The sequence below is a fragment of the Amphiura filiformis genome, chromosome 6 (assembly GCF_039555335.1).
Source record: "Amphiura filiformis chromosome 6, Afil_fr2py, whole genome shotgun sequence".
NCBI lineage: Eukaryota > Metazoa > Echinodermata > Ophiuroidea > Amphilepidida > Amphiuridae > Amphiura > Amphiura filiformis.
In genome coordinates this window covers 495,334-510,186 of record NC_092633.1, presented here as the reverse complement: position 1 = coordinate 510,186, position 14,853 = coordinate 495,334, and the positions used below count along the sequence as shown (strand labels likewise).

General features: G+C 38.8%; 1 protein-coding gene across 1 annotated transcript in view; it reads right to left on the bottom strand.

Moving 5' to 3' along the window:
* Window positions 1-14,848, bottom strand: part of LOC140154790 (density-regulated protein-like) — a 260,777-nt gene extending 245,929 nt beyond the window's left edge. The window contains exons 1-7 of the mRNA XM_072177364.1: window positions 14,671-14,848; window positions 11,106-11,230; window positions 9,825-9,980; window positions 8,231-8,277; window positions 7,164-7,233; window positions 6,698-6,837; window positions 4,299-4,459 (exon numbers count right to left, since the gene is read on the bottom strand). Coding sequence (XP_072033465.1) covers window positions 4,415-4,459; window positions 6,698-6,837; window positions 7,164-7,233; window positions 8,231-8,277; window positions 9,825-9,980; window positions 11,106-11,223 — 576 coding nt within the window. The 5' untranslated portion in view covers window positions 11,224-11,230; window positions 14,671-14,848 and the 3' untranslated portion in view covers window positions 4,299-4,414. The remainder of the gene's footprint in view (window positions 1-4,298; window positions 4,460-6,697; window positions 6,838-7,163; window positions 7,234-8,230; window positions 8,278-9,824; window positions 9,981-11,105; window positions 11,231-14,670) is intronic.
* Window positions 14,849-14,853: the final 5 nt, after the last annotated feature.

The window sequence follows — 14,853 nt, the reverse complement described above, 5'->3', positions numbered from 1 at the left end:
AGTAGATAGCATTTTATTCTTGCATTGCTATCATCAGCAGATAGCATCTTATTCTAGCATAGCACTACTATTCTAGCATTGCTGTCATCAGGATACGATCACATGTTTACACATGTCCCAGCTTACTAATTGGATTCAGCCAAATTCATTGTGATTTTAGGACAACAGAGCAAGTTTGAATTAAAGACGTAATTAGGAAATTATAAATCCCTCATAGAACACGTAGATCACCACAGTTAAGCCGCTAAGATAGCGGGTTTTCTTTCAATTTACCTCATTAGTTTGGCTTAAGGGATCGGATAGCAACCTTTGCACAGTATTTTTTGTGGGACCCGGCACATCAGACACACCAAATTGCATTATGAATACAAGGAATGTCCTTCTGATGTCAAATAATTTAGATTGTAGTTTGAATTGAGTACTTCTTCATAATTTTGGCCAAATAATTTCAAACAGCAGTGGTAACAAAGAGAAGAAATCTTATTCTTCCCGCAATGCATTTCTGCCATTTTTAATTTCCTGTACTGTACTGAACATGGGTCGATACTCGATAGTGATGAAATGTGATATCGACCCATATTTAGCCAGTTTATTCTCAAAATAAAAAGAAAGGGAACCCGTGTCATTGATAAAATGAGGAGATGTATCATGTTGCAAAGAATTCTGGGAAGGGTAAGGTATCTTCTCTGGTTTATACCAACAAGGGTGGGTGGAAACATTGGGGAAATCCTGGGAGTGGATTTCCCCAATGTATCTCGAACAAATACTTCAGATTATGATTTGCAATTACGACTCATGCCTTATACATAATCTTACAGGGTTCCAACTCTTTCTCTATCATAACATAATTTTCAAGGGGTAAATAGGAAAGTGAATATGCCTGGGAATCAAACTAAGGACCTCAGGTTTATGATATCAAGTGCCTTAACCACATGAGCTTCATGATTATTATATGTTCCAGCTACGGTGACACCTACAGTTTTTGAGAAGAACAGCACTTGTTTACATTTTGAGAGCATGCAGAGCATTTTACACGGAAGTGGGGTTCTGATTGGCTGAATCAATCGTCTGACAATCATTGCAACAGACCAATAATCTGATTGGCCGATTGTGTGTCAAATTGCAGGTCAGCTCAGATCGGCACCCTTGAAGTGAACACAAAGCGCCGCATATGTTGCTCATTAACAGGGTGCACCACTTGCGTCAATCTCAGCAAGGGACTGCCGTTCTTCTCTGAAACTCAGTGTAGTAAACTTTTGACAGTGAATGGAAATTTGTCCAGAGTGACGTCACCGTAGCTGGAACGTATAATCCAGCATGATGTCACTCTGGACAAATTTCCATTCACTGTCAGAAGTTATGTGTGTGAAATGTGAATGCAATGAAGCAAATGAATCTCTAATCCACACAGCGTTGATTTGCTCTGTATTGAACAGGTTCACTCAAACATTAGGTCCTGGGTTCGATCCCCAGGGAGGATCACTTTTCCCCCATTTCCTCATGAACAGAAGAAGTAGTGTCACCTCAATGCTCCGCAACCTGAACTGGACATCTCTCCAGGACCGACGCCTTTGCAGTCGCCTACTGATGATGTACAAAATCAGATTTGACCTGGTTGATATCACATGGAACCAATATCTCATCTATCATCGCTCATCTACCAGAGGCCATTCATCCAGGTTCTTGCAACCCCACACCAACTCTTCAGTGTTTGCTAATTCATTCTTCCCTCGCACCATCCGGGATTGGAACAAGCTCCCAGTGGATCCAGCAAACTACCAATCTCTCGACAGCTTTAAGACCATGTTGAGGGATTCTCCACTGAAGTAGTCTCATCACCAGCCTAGTTTTTACTCGCAAATCTGTATATATTTTGCACCTGTCTTCAGTTTCATGCTACGTTTATTGTTCCGGCCCATGCACACGACGCAGTGCGCCTGTTCTCACTTATGTGAGCATTGCACTTATAAGGAAGGAAGGAAGGAAGGAAGGAAGGAAGGAAGGAAAGGAAAGGAAAGCTGTTGAAACCGATCAAATTTGTTAATTCCCATTGTTTTACCCCAACTTTTTTTTCTTACACATGTTTACTTTGCTATGACATGGCCTGAAGGTGCATTATACCATGAACTATATGTACAATTATTAACAAAATTCTTTGTTTTTTGTAATGCCACAAAGATTTAATAGTATACAAATATTAACTGTCTATGACTATGAGTGTGATGGTGAAATATAATCACAAGGTGAAAGATGGATTGTTCCATTCCACGAGCGGAACGGTGAGTGGAATGGAACAATACATCTTTACCTCGTGATTATATTTCAACCATTACACGAATTTAAGACAGTTAATATTTGATTTATATCACTCATACATAAATTATGTTGCTCAAAAATACTATTTAAGATAGGGAATACATTTTTTCGTCAACGTAACACCATATTTTGCCGTGATATACTACACATTTTGGGGTCCACCCCATAACTCTAAATTGGCGAGTCCAAGAGTCAGCGCCGCGGCTTGGCGCAGGCGCACTCACGGCAGAGCACATGATGGTAAAGACTATCACACGGAGAGGGTGATAGTAAAAATGATAAATGGTAATCAACCAATGAACTGTCTAGAATTTATGTATGAGTGATATAATACATCATGGCAGCACTCCATGTTCTGGTCGACTTCTGTCCAAGTTGTCTACTATTTACATAGCAAATTGCGGAATGGTTACAATTTATGCTGGAACTGGATACAGAAAGGGATTAATGAATAAGCACAATGTTATTTTTCAAAAATATAAGCACAGACAGGAGTTTCAGTTCTGTTAGGTAGTATGTATTTAGGTCATATAAATTTATTAATATTTAATAAAGGAAAATTTGATATATATGCGGACATTTTTATTTCAAATGTTTTTGATGGATTACTCGTACTTTGTTTCACCTCCATTTTGGTGGCGGCGACACACATACATGGGTGGTTTGTTGGTACGATTGCAGCTCAAACATGTAAAAACACTAAAATCACCAAACTTAACCCCATGAGAACTACCTGCCGATTGGCCGAAAAGAAGTTTTCATTATCAATTGGACCAATCAGCAACATTGTTAGAATAATTTCACCACGCAAAAACATTGGGGCGAATTATTTGCAAGGCTCCATTCTGATTGGTGATTAAAATGAAGATATCATGTAATTGACCAATCAGAGGCAATGTTAGATCGGCAGGTAGTGCTCAGGGGTTAAAGTGAAGCGTAGTTGATTTTGGGCAAGATGGTAAACCATCAAATATTGCAACAGACTGTCACAACATGGTAAGTACCCATCCATACTTGCCCAATTAACATGATTACAATATGGGATGACTTTCAATAACCAATGGCGCCCTTGCATAACCACAGTTCCAAACAATAAAACTAGACCCAATCACCAGGGTGCCGGAGGGTGGGTTTTGAAGACATCCCTAACAACATCTTTTTCATTGGGCTCTTCCAGTTGAAATCCGTACTCCCCCAATGAAAACCATGACCTTGACCTCCCACACAGGGGGTGTGCATTTCAAATGGAATCACCCATTCAGGTAACCCAATTTGAAATTCACACTCCCTGTATGGACGGATATTAAGGTCTTGTCTTCCATAGGGTGCATGATTTCAACTGGAATAGCCCATTAGTTGCTCAAAACCTGTTTCTGATCTGAACTTAACATTGCACAGTAAAGTTTGATGTTATTCAATAAATAGTCTTTGAGACATTGTGGCTATTCCAATTGAAATCCATACACCCCCTATGGAAGACATGATCTTAATCTCCCACACAGGGAGTGTGAATTTCAAATGGGGTTACCTGAATGGGTGACTCCATTTGAAATCTACACCCCTGTGTGAAAGATTAAGGTCATGTCTAGGGGGTGTATGGATTTCAACTGGAATAGCCCAATCTCGGCATGCAAATGATGGCACAGTTCAGCAATTGAAGGTTTTGATTCAAACATGTAACCACGGAAACTTCCTTCATGATTTCAGCCACTTAACTTTCCTAGTAGTACCGCATTGGTTCTTTTTTAATAGTCTTTATTTCTAACTGACAGAAACCTGTAAATGAATTTTTCTTTAAACCTGAAGTTCTTTTTAAATAAAGTGTACTTGTAAGTACAAATTTTCATAATTATATTATGAAATTCTAACAGAAATGCACAATAAACATTGTAGATAGCCACCAGGCCTATTTGCTAGCTTTTTGTATACACTAACAACCGTGCCACTGTGTTGTTTTTTATGGCAAGCTGATATGATTTTCTAGCTGATATGATTTTCTAGTTCCCCCTTTCAATTGCACATCTTAATGATCTTAAAGATTTCACTCTGCAGGGACTTTTCTTCTACAGCCAGTGTCTTCTTTGTATGTGTTTCTGCTTCACCTTTTCATATCCCCAAGGTCTTCTATCGCATCTTCATCAATCTGCAATATAAATGGGTCAAGGTTAATATAAGAATGATTTGCTTCTTTTTCATTTGTGCATCATTAACAGTCAAACTTAGGCTTTTTTTATGTCGAGCATATCTAGGCATTAACAGCTGAAATCTAGGAGATAACGCTGATGAATCTTCGGCCAGGTACAAGTGACCTGGTGAACGCGGGGTCGCCGTGGAGATAGCTGGTAAGGGCAATTTTACAGGACAGTCAAGTGTATCCAACAATCGGGCTTGTTACCTTGATCGGAACCGACTGCCATGAGGTCTTTTATCTTGCGTCATCTGCCCCGCATTTACCAGATGAGCCACAGGGAGAGCAGATAAGATTAAAATTTTTTTATATTTATTTATGTATTTATTTTTTTCTTTTTGGTCCTGCGGGGAATTGAACCCGGGACCTCTCGCACCAAAAGCAAAGACCTTAACTAGTGTGCCACGCTGCTCCGCTCACAGCAAGTAAGGCTTTGGTGTGTTATCAAAGTGTTTACATCAATCACCTGTATTCTGTCGGTCCGTGCCACATCACTTCCGGTTGATGATGCGACTCACGGTCGAGTGAAAACAAGTCCCTGATTCGATTTTTGTTGATGATTTCTGTCATTGGTGTTATGTAAATTTCGATCGCAAATAGTCAGTGGAATCAAACAACCGTTTTCTAAGTCTTCATAGTGGAAGAAACTTACTTGATTTACCGTTTATATACTGACAAACTTAAAATTAAATTCCATGGTCGAGTGTCGGTTTTTCCCGAAATTGAATGTCACTCCAACAACATCGCTATGTAGCCTCCTTCATAGCCGGTTTCTGTTGTTCATAACAAACAGTGAGCCACATGCAGTTTGGGCCCGAGACTAAAGATAGCCCGGATGTTGGACCGACAGAATACTGTCCTCGACATGGTCAGTTATAGCAAACTTTTGGAAGGTGTTATAAGCTTTATTATTATACCGTAGAATTCCATCTACAAGCATATATGCCTCTAAACGAGAGGGTTTTTTTTACGGAAGTTGGACACCTCCACAAAAACATACAATAATACATGTTTGTACACAGCTGCCTGTATCAGTAATATAGTTGCTCAAACTAAATAATGTTTTGTGGAGGGTGGCTGTCCAGTGACTAGGTATATCTTCAATCGCAAGCTGAGACGAGCATGTAAGCTGCATGACATTAAAAAAGTCTTGTATTAAAGGGATGTCATAGTGGGTTACAGAAATGTTTGAATATATTTTCATGCAATTATTGGAATATTGCAAACTGATCGTTCATAGAGCAGAATCAAGGTTCCCAACATTTCGCAAAAATAAATTCCCTGACAAATTAAACAAATTCCACGAGAAATAGTATCACTTTACCAAGGTTGTTTCAGGGCTTGGACTGTTTCCAGGGACTACTATACTTGCAAAAGTATGAAATTCAAAATCGGTTTATAGCTAGATGGTGCAGTTTGGAGTCATACAGTGTATGAAAGACACAAAAATGACGAAAACTTATTGTCCTCTTGGGCCACTCAAATGCAGTGGAGTAGCTGCCGGGGAATTGGCTATTTGGGCCCCGCCCCTAGTGCAAGGAAAAAAAGGAAAAAGGAGAGAAAACAGAGGAGAGAGAGGAGAGGAAGGGCAGAGAGATGGGGAATCCATAAGATATGCAATACCATACAATTATCAATAAGCCTGCCAAAATGGTCTATTTGCCCCCCCAAGTGCAGGGAAATTTGGTGGATGTGGGCCCCGCCCCATACAGGCTTGCCCCCTGGAAAAAACCCAGCTACGACACTGCTCAAATGCCTTAAGCTTTCCCTGATTTTGGCAGCTTTTCACAAATTACCATTAAAATGAATTTTCAATTTCCCTGAGTGGCTAGGATTGGAACCCGAGTATATGGGGGAGGGGGCATGTTGGCACAGCGGTACAGGCTCTAGCTCTGCCTTGTAATTTGTGAATTGTGAGTTCGAGCCTTGGCGGTGCCATCGTGTTGTGCTCTTGGGCAAGGCACTTTACCTTACTTGCCTCTCTCTACCCAGGGGTGAAATGTGGAGCTGTTATGAATATTGTCAATTGAGCGCCATCCAAAGGTATGAGCATGTCTTGGCTATTGTATGGCAGCTGACATATTCTAACGACAGCAGAATGTAAAACGCTTTGGTGCTGCACATGTGAAAGGTGCTGTATAAATATCAACATTTACTTTTATACCATTTTTATAAACAGCAAGTGGGTCTTACCTCTGGCCAGTGTTCCGGTATGAAGTCTATTAGATCATATGTGACATCACCTTGGATGACAATCTCATCATCTCCCGTCACTGAAGCTCCGCAGGAGAACTTGTTGGAGAATGCTTTGGAGGCTTTTCGCAGGTCTATGTCTGGAATAGCAAACAATTTGGGTATGTGTTTTTTTAAAGAATAAAATAGCATTTCAAAAGATGCATCTTCTTCAAAAGATGCATCTTCTTCTTCCTTATTAGTGCCTCCCTCATGAGGGACCCTCATATGTATGAGTATTATTGCACTGCGTACAGACAAGCTGCACTTATTTTAAGACCCCTTATGACTGTGACATATTTACGTGTTACTCTGTTTATTGTAACCTTCTGTGGTTCAATTCTTCAAGACCCCTTATGACTGTGCCATATTTAGGTTTATTCCGTGTTACTCTGTTTATTGTAACCTTCTGTGGTTCAATTCTTACCATGTGTGCTAAGACCCCTTATGACTGTGACATATTTGCGTTTATTCCGTGTTACTCTGTTTATTGTAACCTTCTGTGGTTCAATTCTTACCATGTGTGCTAAGACCCCTTATGACTGTGACATATTTGCGTTTATTCTGTGTTACTCTTGTTTATTGTAACCTTCTGTGGTTCAATTCTTACCATGTGTGCTAAGACCCCTTATGACTGTGACATATTTGAGTTTATTCAGTGTTACTCTGTTTATTGCACCCTTCTGTGGTTCAATACTTACCATGTGTGCTAAGACCCCTTATGACTGACATATTTGCGTTTATTCCGTGTTACTCTGTTTATTGTAACCTTCTGTGGTTCAATTCTTACCATGTGTGCTAAGACCCCTTATGACTGTGACATATTTATGTTTATTCCCTGTTACTCTGTTTATTATAACCTTCTGTGGTTCAATTCTTACCATGTGTGCTAAGAGCCCTTATGACTGTGACATATTTATGCTTATTCTGTGTTACTCTTGTTTATTGTAACCTTCTGTGGTTCAATTCTTACCATGTGTGCTAAGACCCCTTATGACTGTGACATATTTGCGTTTATTCCGTGTTACTCTGTTTATTGCACCCTTCTGTGGTTCAATACTTACCATGTGTGCTAAGACCCTTATGACTGACATATTTGCGTTTATTCCGTGTTACTCTGTTTATTGTAACCTTCTGTGGTTCAATTCTTACCATGTGTGCTAAGACCCCTTATGACTGTGACATATTTGCGTTTATTCCCTGTTACTCTGTTTATTATAACCTTCTGTGGTTCAATTCTTACCATGTGTGCTAAGACCCCTTATGACTGTGACATATTTGCGTTCATTCTGTGTTACTCTGTTTATTGCACCCTTCTGTGGTTCAATTCTTACCATGTGTGCTAAGACCCCTTATGACTGTGACATATTTAGGTTTATTCCATGTTACTCTGTTTATTGTAACCTTCTGTGGTTCAATTCTTACCATGTGTGCTAAGACCCTTATGACTGTGACATATTTGCGTTTATTCCGTGTTACTCTGTTTATTGTAACCTTTTGTGGTTCGCTCTTCTTCTTTGTCTTGATAACTCCTCTACCACCTTCAAAATGTCAACACCAAAAAAAGAAAGAAAACAAAAAAGCACATTAACAGCAAATGAAGAGATTTATACATGCATGTTTAAAGCTGGTCAACAGCACACAGAGAACCATCAGTCAGTCTACCATGCAACAGCATTACACTGAATATGACAGAGAATGGTTTCTGGTTCAAAAAGTGTGTGTTGTCGACCAATTAAAAAATACTTTTAAGTTTTAACCCAACAAGTCAACCTCGAAGAACACCTTCATCACATGCATAAGACCTGTAGGTATATGGATTATGCAACTAACATGTTACATTTTGAATTATGTTATGCATACATAATCATTTTAATCTGATAGGCCATTATTGCACAAAGCAGGATTAACTATAGAATGGGCCTAAAGTAGGGTAGTGACTGAAGAACTGATCTGACCTCAAATGTACGACCATAGTGGGTGATTCAATATAAGGAATAACATACAGTAAAGGTGACACACCTCCACAACTGGCAAATGCACCACTTGTGATTTTTCACTACATGTACCTAACTGCAGACACACACTTACGTTATTCCAGTTGAAAGCCATACACCCCCTATAGAAGACATGACCTTATCTTTCACACAGGGAGTGTGAATTTCAAATGGGGTTACCTGGATGGGTGACTCCATTTGAAATCTACAGTTCTACACCCCCTGTGTGGGAGATTAAGGTCATGTCTTCCATAAGGATTTCAACTGGAAAAGCCCACTTGAGTTTGTTTCACCTTCCTAATACTATGGATCCTTGGAAGTTTTCACAGGTGCAGGTCTGCCACTACACCTTCAAATGCGATCATGGGTTATAATGCATTTTTATGCTGTTTTTGACTAATGATACTATTGTTACAGTATTTCTGATGTGTTCTCATTTACAGGTGTTACAAACACACCCCCACCCACTTATACCAGGATTCTTGTGGGGTCCAGCATTATAATGTGTGTATAAAATAGGCTAGTTACATTTATTATCACACCATTCTTGTGGGGTACCAAAAACATACCACTAACAGTTTGTGGGGATGCTTTTTCACACAGACCCACCTTACCCCTTATGAGGTACCTCTAAAAATAGCATTTGTGCATGTTTCAGGCCTTATGGGGTCTATAAGCTATTTTTTCTTTATGGGATCCATGATTTATACCCCACAAAGAAGTTGTATCCCACAAGCTATTGCTGCAACTGACACAGTACCTCACAAGAATGCTAGCACAAGTGCACACCCCCTGTAGTACATACACACAAAGCTTTAGTCCCAAGTTAAGGGGGTACTACACCCCTCGAAAAATGTGTGTCTATTTTTGCATTTTTCTCAAAAACTAATAGCACAGTGGTAACAAAAGTTATGTATATTATAGGGGCAAGGAATCCAATTACTACACTGTAATTTCGTTGACCCAAGACAAGCGGTTCGTTATATATGATAAGAAAAAAGGTACCGCTAGGATGTACCTCATTTCCTATCATATATACTGAACCGCTTGTCTTGTCAAATGAATGAATCACTTCTTGTAACATCACTAACCTCTCTTTTGAGCCTTGGATTTCTTTTTCCCATCTCCATCCTCTGTATCATCCATAGTGAGTTGTTCAAGCAAGTCAGGACAGTTCTTCTCTAACCAGGCCTTGCACTGCTCATAACCAGGGTAATATTCACAGTATTCCGGTGGCATACTACATTCTGTTTTTAAAGCAAAGATGGAAACTTTTTAAGAACATTTTTTTAAAGATTATCCACAAACCATGTCCCAGACCATATGCCACAATATTTTAACTAGCGCCTTCAGTGTCGTAGCGACTGGGGGGGGGGCACACGTGCCCTGGACGCCAACCTTATGGGGCACCGAATTAACCAATTCAGCATCGATTTTGCGCCCCCTCCAAGTGATGAAAGTCAAAATTTCCGTGTGCATTTCAGCATAAAATCATTTGAAAGATAAATTTAACACTGATATTCAACTTCATTATAACAAAATTAATTAGTGGTATGCCTATTTGTGCACATTTTCTCGCGCTCCACGTGCAAAATTTGTTTCAAGAATTAGAGGGGAGGGTGCCATTATGTATCCTTATCCCCCGCCTTAGCCCTGGGTACCACAACTCCTAGCTATGCCACTGAGTGCCCTCCCCTAATAAAGCACCCACTGCTGATGTTTTCAAGTGACAACTGTGTTTTCAATGCACCTGTACCACTAAATTTCAGTGACTGTCTTTTGAGGAGAGCAAGAGCAATCGCTCTCTGCTGCTCTCCTTAAATCTGATATAGGAGAGTGATTTTTAGCGCGCCTTTGTTGACCATTCTCTACTTACATTCTATTGTAAATGCTCTAAAAGCTCTCCTTGAAGGCTCCAGAAGAGCTATTTAATGCTCTCCTGCTAGTTCCAAAAGACAGTCCCTGAAATTTTGGTGATGGTCCTCTATCCCTAAGAACCGCTTTCTATAATGTTCACTATCACTAACATGTAAATCCACTGGGGATAAAATGTTCCCTATTTCTATTACAGACAGGGGTTCGTTCTACCTGTAAAACAATTCCCTACTCCTAAGGATCGATATCAATAATTAAAAAAGTTAAATATCACTATTTAAAAACCTGGGATGATATTTGACATTAGTTTGACATTCCATATCCTAAACCATAGGGTTATTTCCCCTTTTAAATATTTAAAAAAAAATGAGCCTAAACTGATATAACATACATGTAGTAAAAACAATTCTGCAAAAATGACAAGTCCGAAAGTTGTCAGTTCCAATAATTTGATACGGTTTGTAACATGAATATCTACATAATGTAATGAGTCATACCTCCACAATACAGGACTTTGAGTGGATATGTAACCCCTGGTTTTTTGCCTCCTAGCTTTGGTGCAGTTTCCGCTCCATCCCCTTCACCTCGTTCTGCTGCAACATCGGCTTCTGCCATATTCCAACTAAATAGAAATAAATGAATTGAATTAATCTATTTACATGGAGAGTTAAAATTATCTATATGCACCCATCTTTACTACCACACACGACTTCTCCAGCAACTTGTTAGAAATATTCTCTAATGCAAAACTTGTTTTGCTGCGAGTGCATCCATGAGCAAATTTGTTGCTAGTGTTTCCTGAGTAACGGGCAACATGCAGTTTAATTTCTAACTTGTGAGTGCGCATTCATGATTTATGCAAATCTCTACCATTCAAACCTCCACCGTTTGAATGAACATGGACTGTGTAAAAATGGACATCAAGGTCGCATTGCTGAAGTCATGAATAGAGCACTTCAATATTTAGTCAGTCATGGACCTTTTAGTCGTTATGACTTAAACATTTGAAGACCCAGTTCTTATGATTTGCCCGAGAAGTCTAGCCAAGAATTTGCTCACCGATAGCTTCACATTCTAGGCTAGAGACCATTGCATTCAAAATCTAGTTGGATTTGCTGAAGCATGACACCGTCTAAAGCAATGGAAGTTCAGAAGTAAACACAGCCGATCACGACCGGCGATTGCATCAAAAACGTTGCTTAAATTACTTGACTTTAAATTACACTTCAGCAAAATTTTAGACTGTCCAAAATAGGCAAATCTTGCCTATTTCATCAAAATAACTTTCATCCAAATTTCAACATTAACAGAATAAATATACGGTCTGTGCAAATTCGAAGCTTGAGTTCTCGAGTAAGTCATGAATAGACTGCTTCAATAATAGTCAGTCATTTACCTTTTGGGCGTTAAACATTTGAAGACCGAGTTCTTATTTATGATAAATTCTCCGAGGAGTAGGCCGAGTTTCAACTTTCAGACACTATACTAGTAATCTAGTATATATAAAAAAGCTCTTGGATTATTGAGAAAGAGGTTTTATCTTTTGAATCATTTCATGACCACTGAAGCTAGCCCTAGAACTCTGGCCATAGTATTACCTTTTTACTTCTACCAAGGCCAGAGGCACTTTACATTACATAGAAAAACTGGTAGAACATTGAGCATGCTTGAACGATTCAGTACAAAAGTTGAAAGCACTTGCAATGCAATGCTTGATTGATCCAATACAAATGTGCGTCAGGTCGCAAATAAAACCTATGTATGTAGTCCGAATAATCAGTCCCAGAACAAAATATTAATTTCTGAAATGATCGTGTTCTGGGTCTGAACTGTTTCCATATGAAATCTTGATGGCAAATTGGACAAAAGAAGCACATGGTTCTACTTGACAGTTTTTTAATCCCTATTCATGTTATGTGAATCACGCTATTGTGGACCATCCTTCTGATACTTGAGTGTTTGGAAGCGGAACAGTTTTGACAGGCCTTTTGTCTACCTCTCTGTTTGTAAACAGACGAGGAGGTCAGAATTGTCATCCTCGCCGAATAGGAAAGACAGCGTATTAAATAGTACGGCACTAAATAAAACCCAAGTTCAGCGCATGATCAGTGACAGTGTACAAAACCACTATCCTATAGGTAACCTAGGCAAACCTTAATTAACACATTTACTAGTCAGCGAATTCGCCGAGACCGGGGCCCCAGCACAATGCATATTTACATAGAAATTTGAATATTTTTCGAGAATAGGTGGGTGAAGGAAACCTACATAAATATGTTTTCTATACTTCACTTGACCCAAATATATGATTTTTATGGTGATAATCAAGTCACATGGAATTTTAGAGGATTTTGATAGCAGTTCCATTAAGGTGGCTGTGTACTCTCAGATATGCATGTAGTAAAAGTGCAATAACTTTGTAATTATTCGCGCAAGACATATAAAAGTATACATTTTTATAAAGGCAAGACATCAATAAATCTTAATATAAATACAGATTTGGGGTAAAAACAACGATTATGAAGAAAAACAAAAAAAAGTGAGTTTTTGGCAATATTTATTAGGTACATCATAACAAAAAACACTCTTTCCAAAATATTTTATTTTGTTTTTAGCTCAATCTTGAGGCTCCATTCCAAAAACGTTTTTTTATTTTTTTGATATTGGCCTTAGTTTTTGAGATATTGACCATATAAGGCATCAAATTGAACTTTTTAAAATTCACAAACGCCTATTTGCACAAAATGATGCCTAAAATCGAAATAGACCAAAATATAAAAAATGAGAAAACCGTTTCTTGAGTCGATCATGCTTTTTACGATGATCAATTTGCTTACCTATAGATGCTGTATTTATTGAGTTATCGTGTACCTAAATCGTCATTTTACCGAGAAAATGAACATTGAAATAATGGCCGTTAAAGTTTAAAGTGGTCACATTTTGCCCTTTCATCGAATCTCACAGGAGAATGCGGCAGTTTTCGTTTTTCTACCTTATATTATGTGAACATCGGGTAAATCCACAGCCCGTTGAGAAGTTTGAGCGAAATCCATTCAAAACTTGATATTCAAATCGAGGAAAAGAACTTGAAAAAACCCACATTTTATCAGCTAAAACGGAGCCATTTGACCACTTGAAATTAGTGTTTCCAAAGGATGCGCCACGCATGCAGATAAGCGTCGCGTGTGCGTGGCGTATCTGTGCGTTAACAAATTACTTGCGCGATACGCTTGGCGCGATGCGTTGTTGCGCGCGTGTCACCCCGCTGATACAACAAAGACTTTCTCTCTTTTAAAATTGCAAACACGAATGAAATAGTGAAATAAAATCCATAAAATAGCGCAGTTGGAGTTTATAAATCTGGATTTTCTTTCCTTGTATTTATAAAAAACATAACAAAGTAACAAATATCAAAAAAGCTCAATTTTGCGAAAGAAACAACGTCTTGAGTACACAGCCGCGTTAAAAAAAGCTGCCATCGCCATGAGACTAAGATCTAGAAACACCCCGAAATGCCGTTTTGGGGAATTTTGCTAGCTGAATCTTTTTGATGAAAGTCAATCTTTGACAAGATGTAACTTTGCTACGGAAAGCGCTATGAAAAAAGGTTTTCAGTTTTGGCTTAGTTTACTCAAGGGCTTTAATTTGATATATAAAACGATGCAATTTGATGGCAAATTTGAATTCACCTAGGATACCTATATATCCTATCGTTTCCGAGCATGCGATGCGCACGATCACAACACGCTGTTGCCCGTTTTGCAAAAGCGCATGTATCGACCGACACCTTCGGGAAGTATGAAGAGTTACTACAATTAGGCAATTACAAAAAGAAATTACACACTTGTTTGTCAATTGAAACTTAAAGAAAATGTCAAAAACAGTTATTGCTTAACATGCTTAAAAAATGTCAAACATGACTCGACAAGTTTTAAGCTGATCGCTGTTAAATGCTGTTTTTTTATAAGTAAAATAAAACCGTCTTTATTTGAATAGGTTATAGTCATGATGGTTATGTTTATTAAATTTTCACACCGTGCAGGATATCATTTTTGCACTTACATTTATTTTACAAACACCAAATTTCAACACAGCTGCTAAATTCTGCACCCGCGACAGACTCGTTGGCTAGCTTAGTTTACACTCATTCGCTGAGCGATAAGTGATTGACGCTTGACCAATAAAATAGAGCAATTTTCCAACACAAGAAAAAGCGCGCTATTTTATTGGTCCAAAATAATCGCC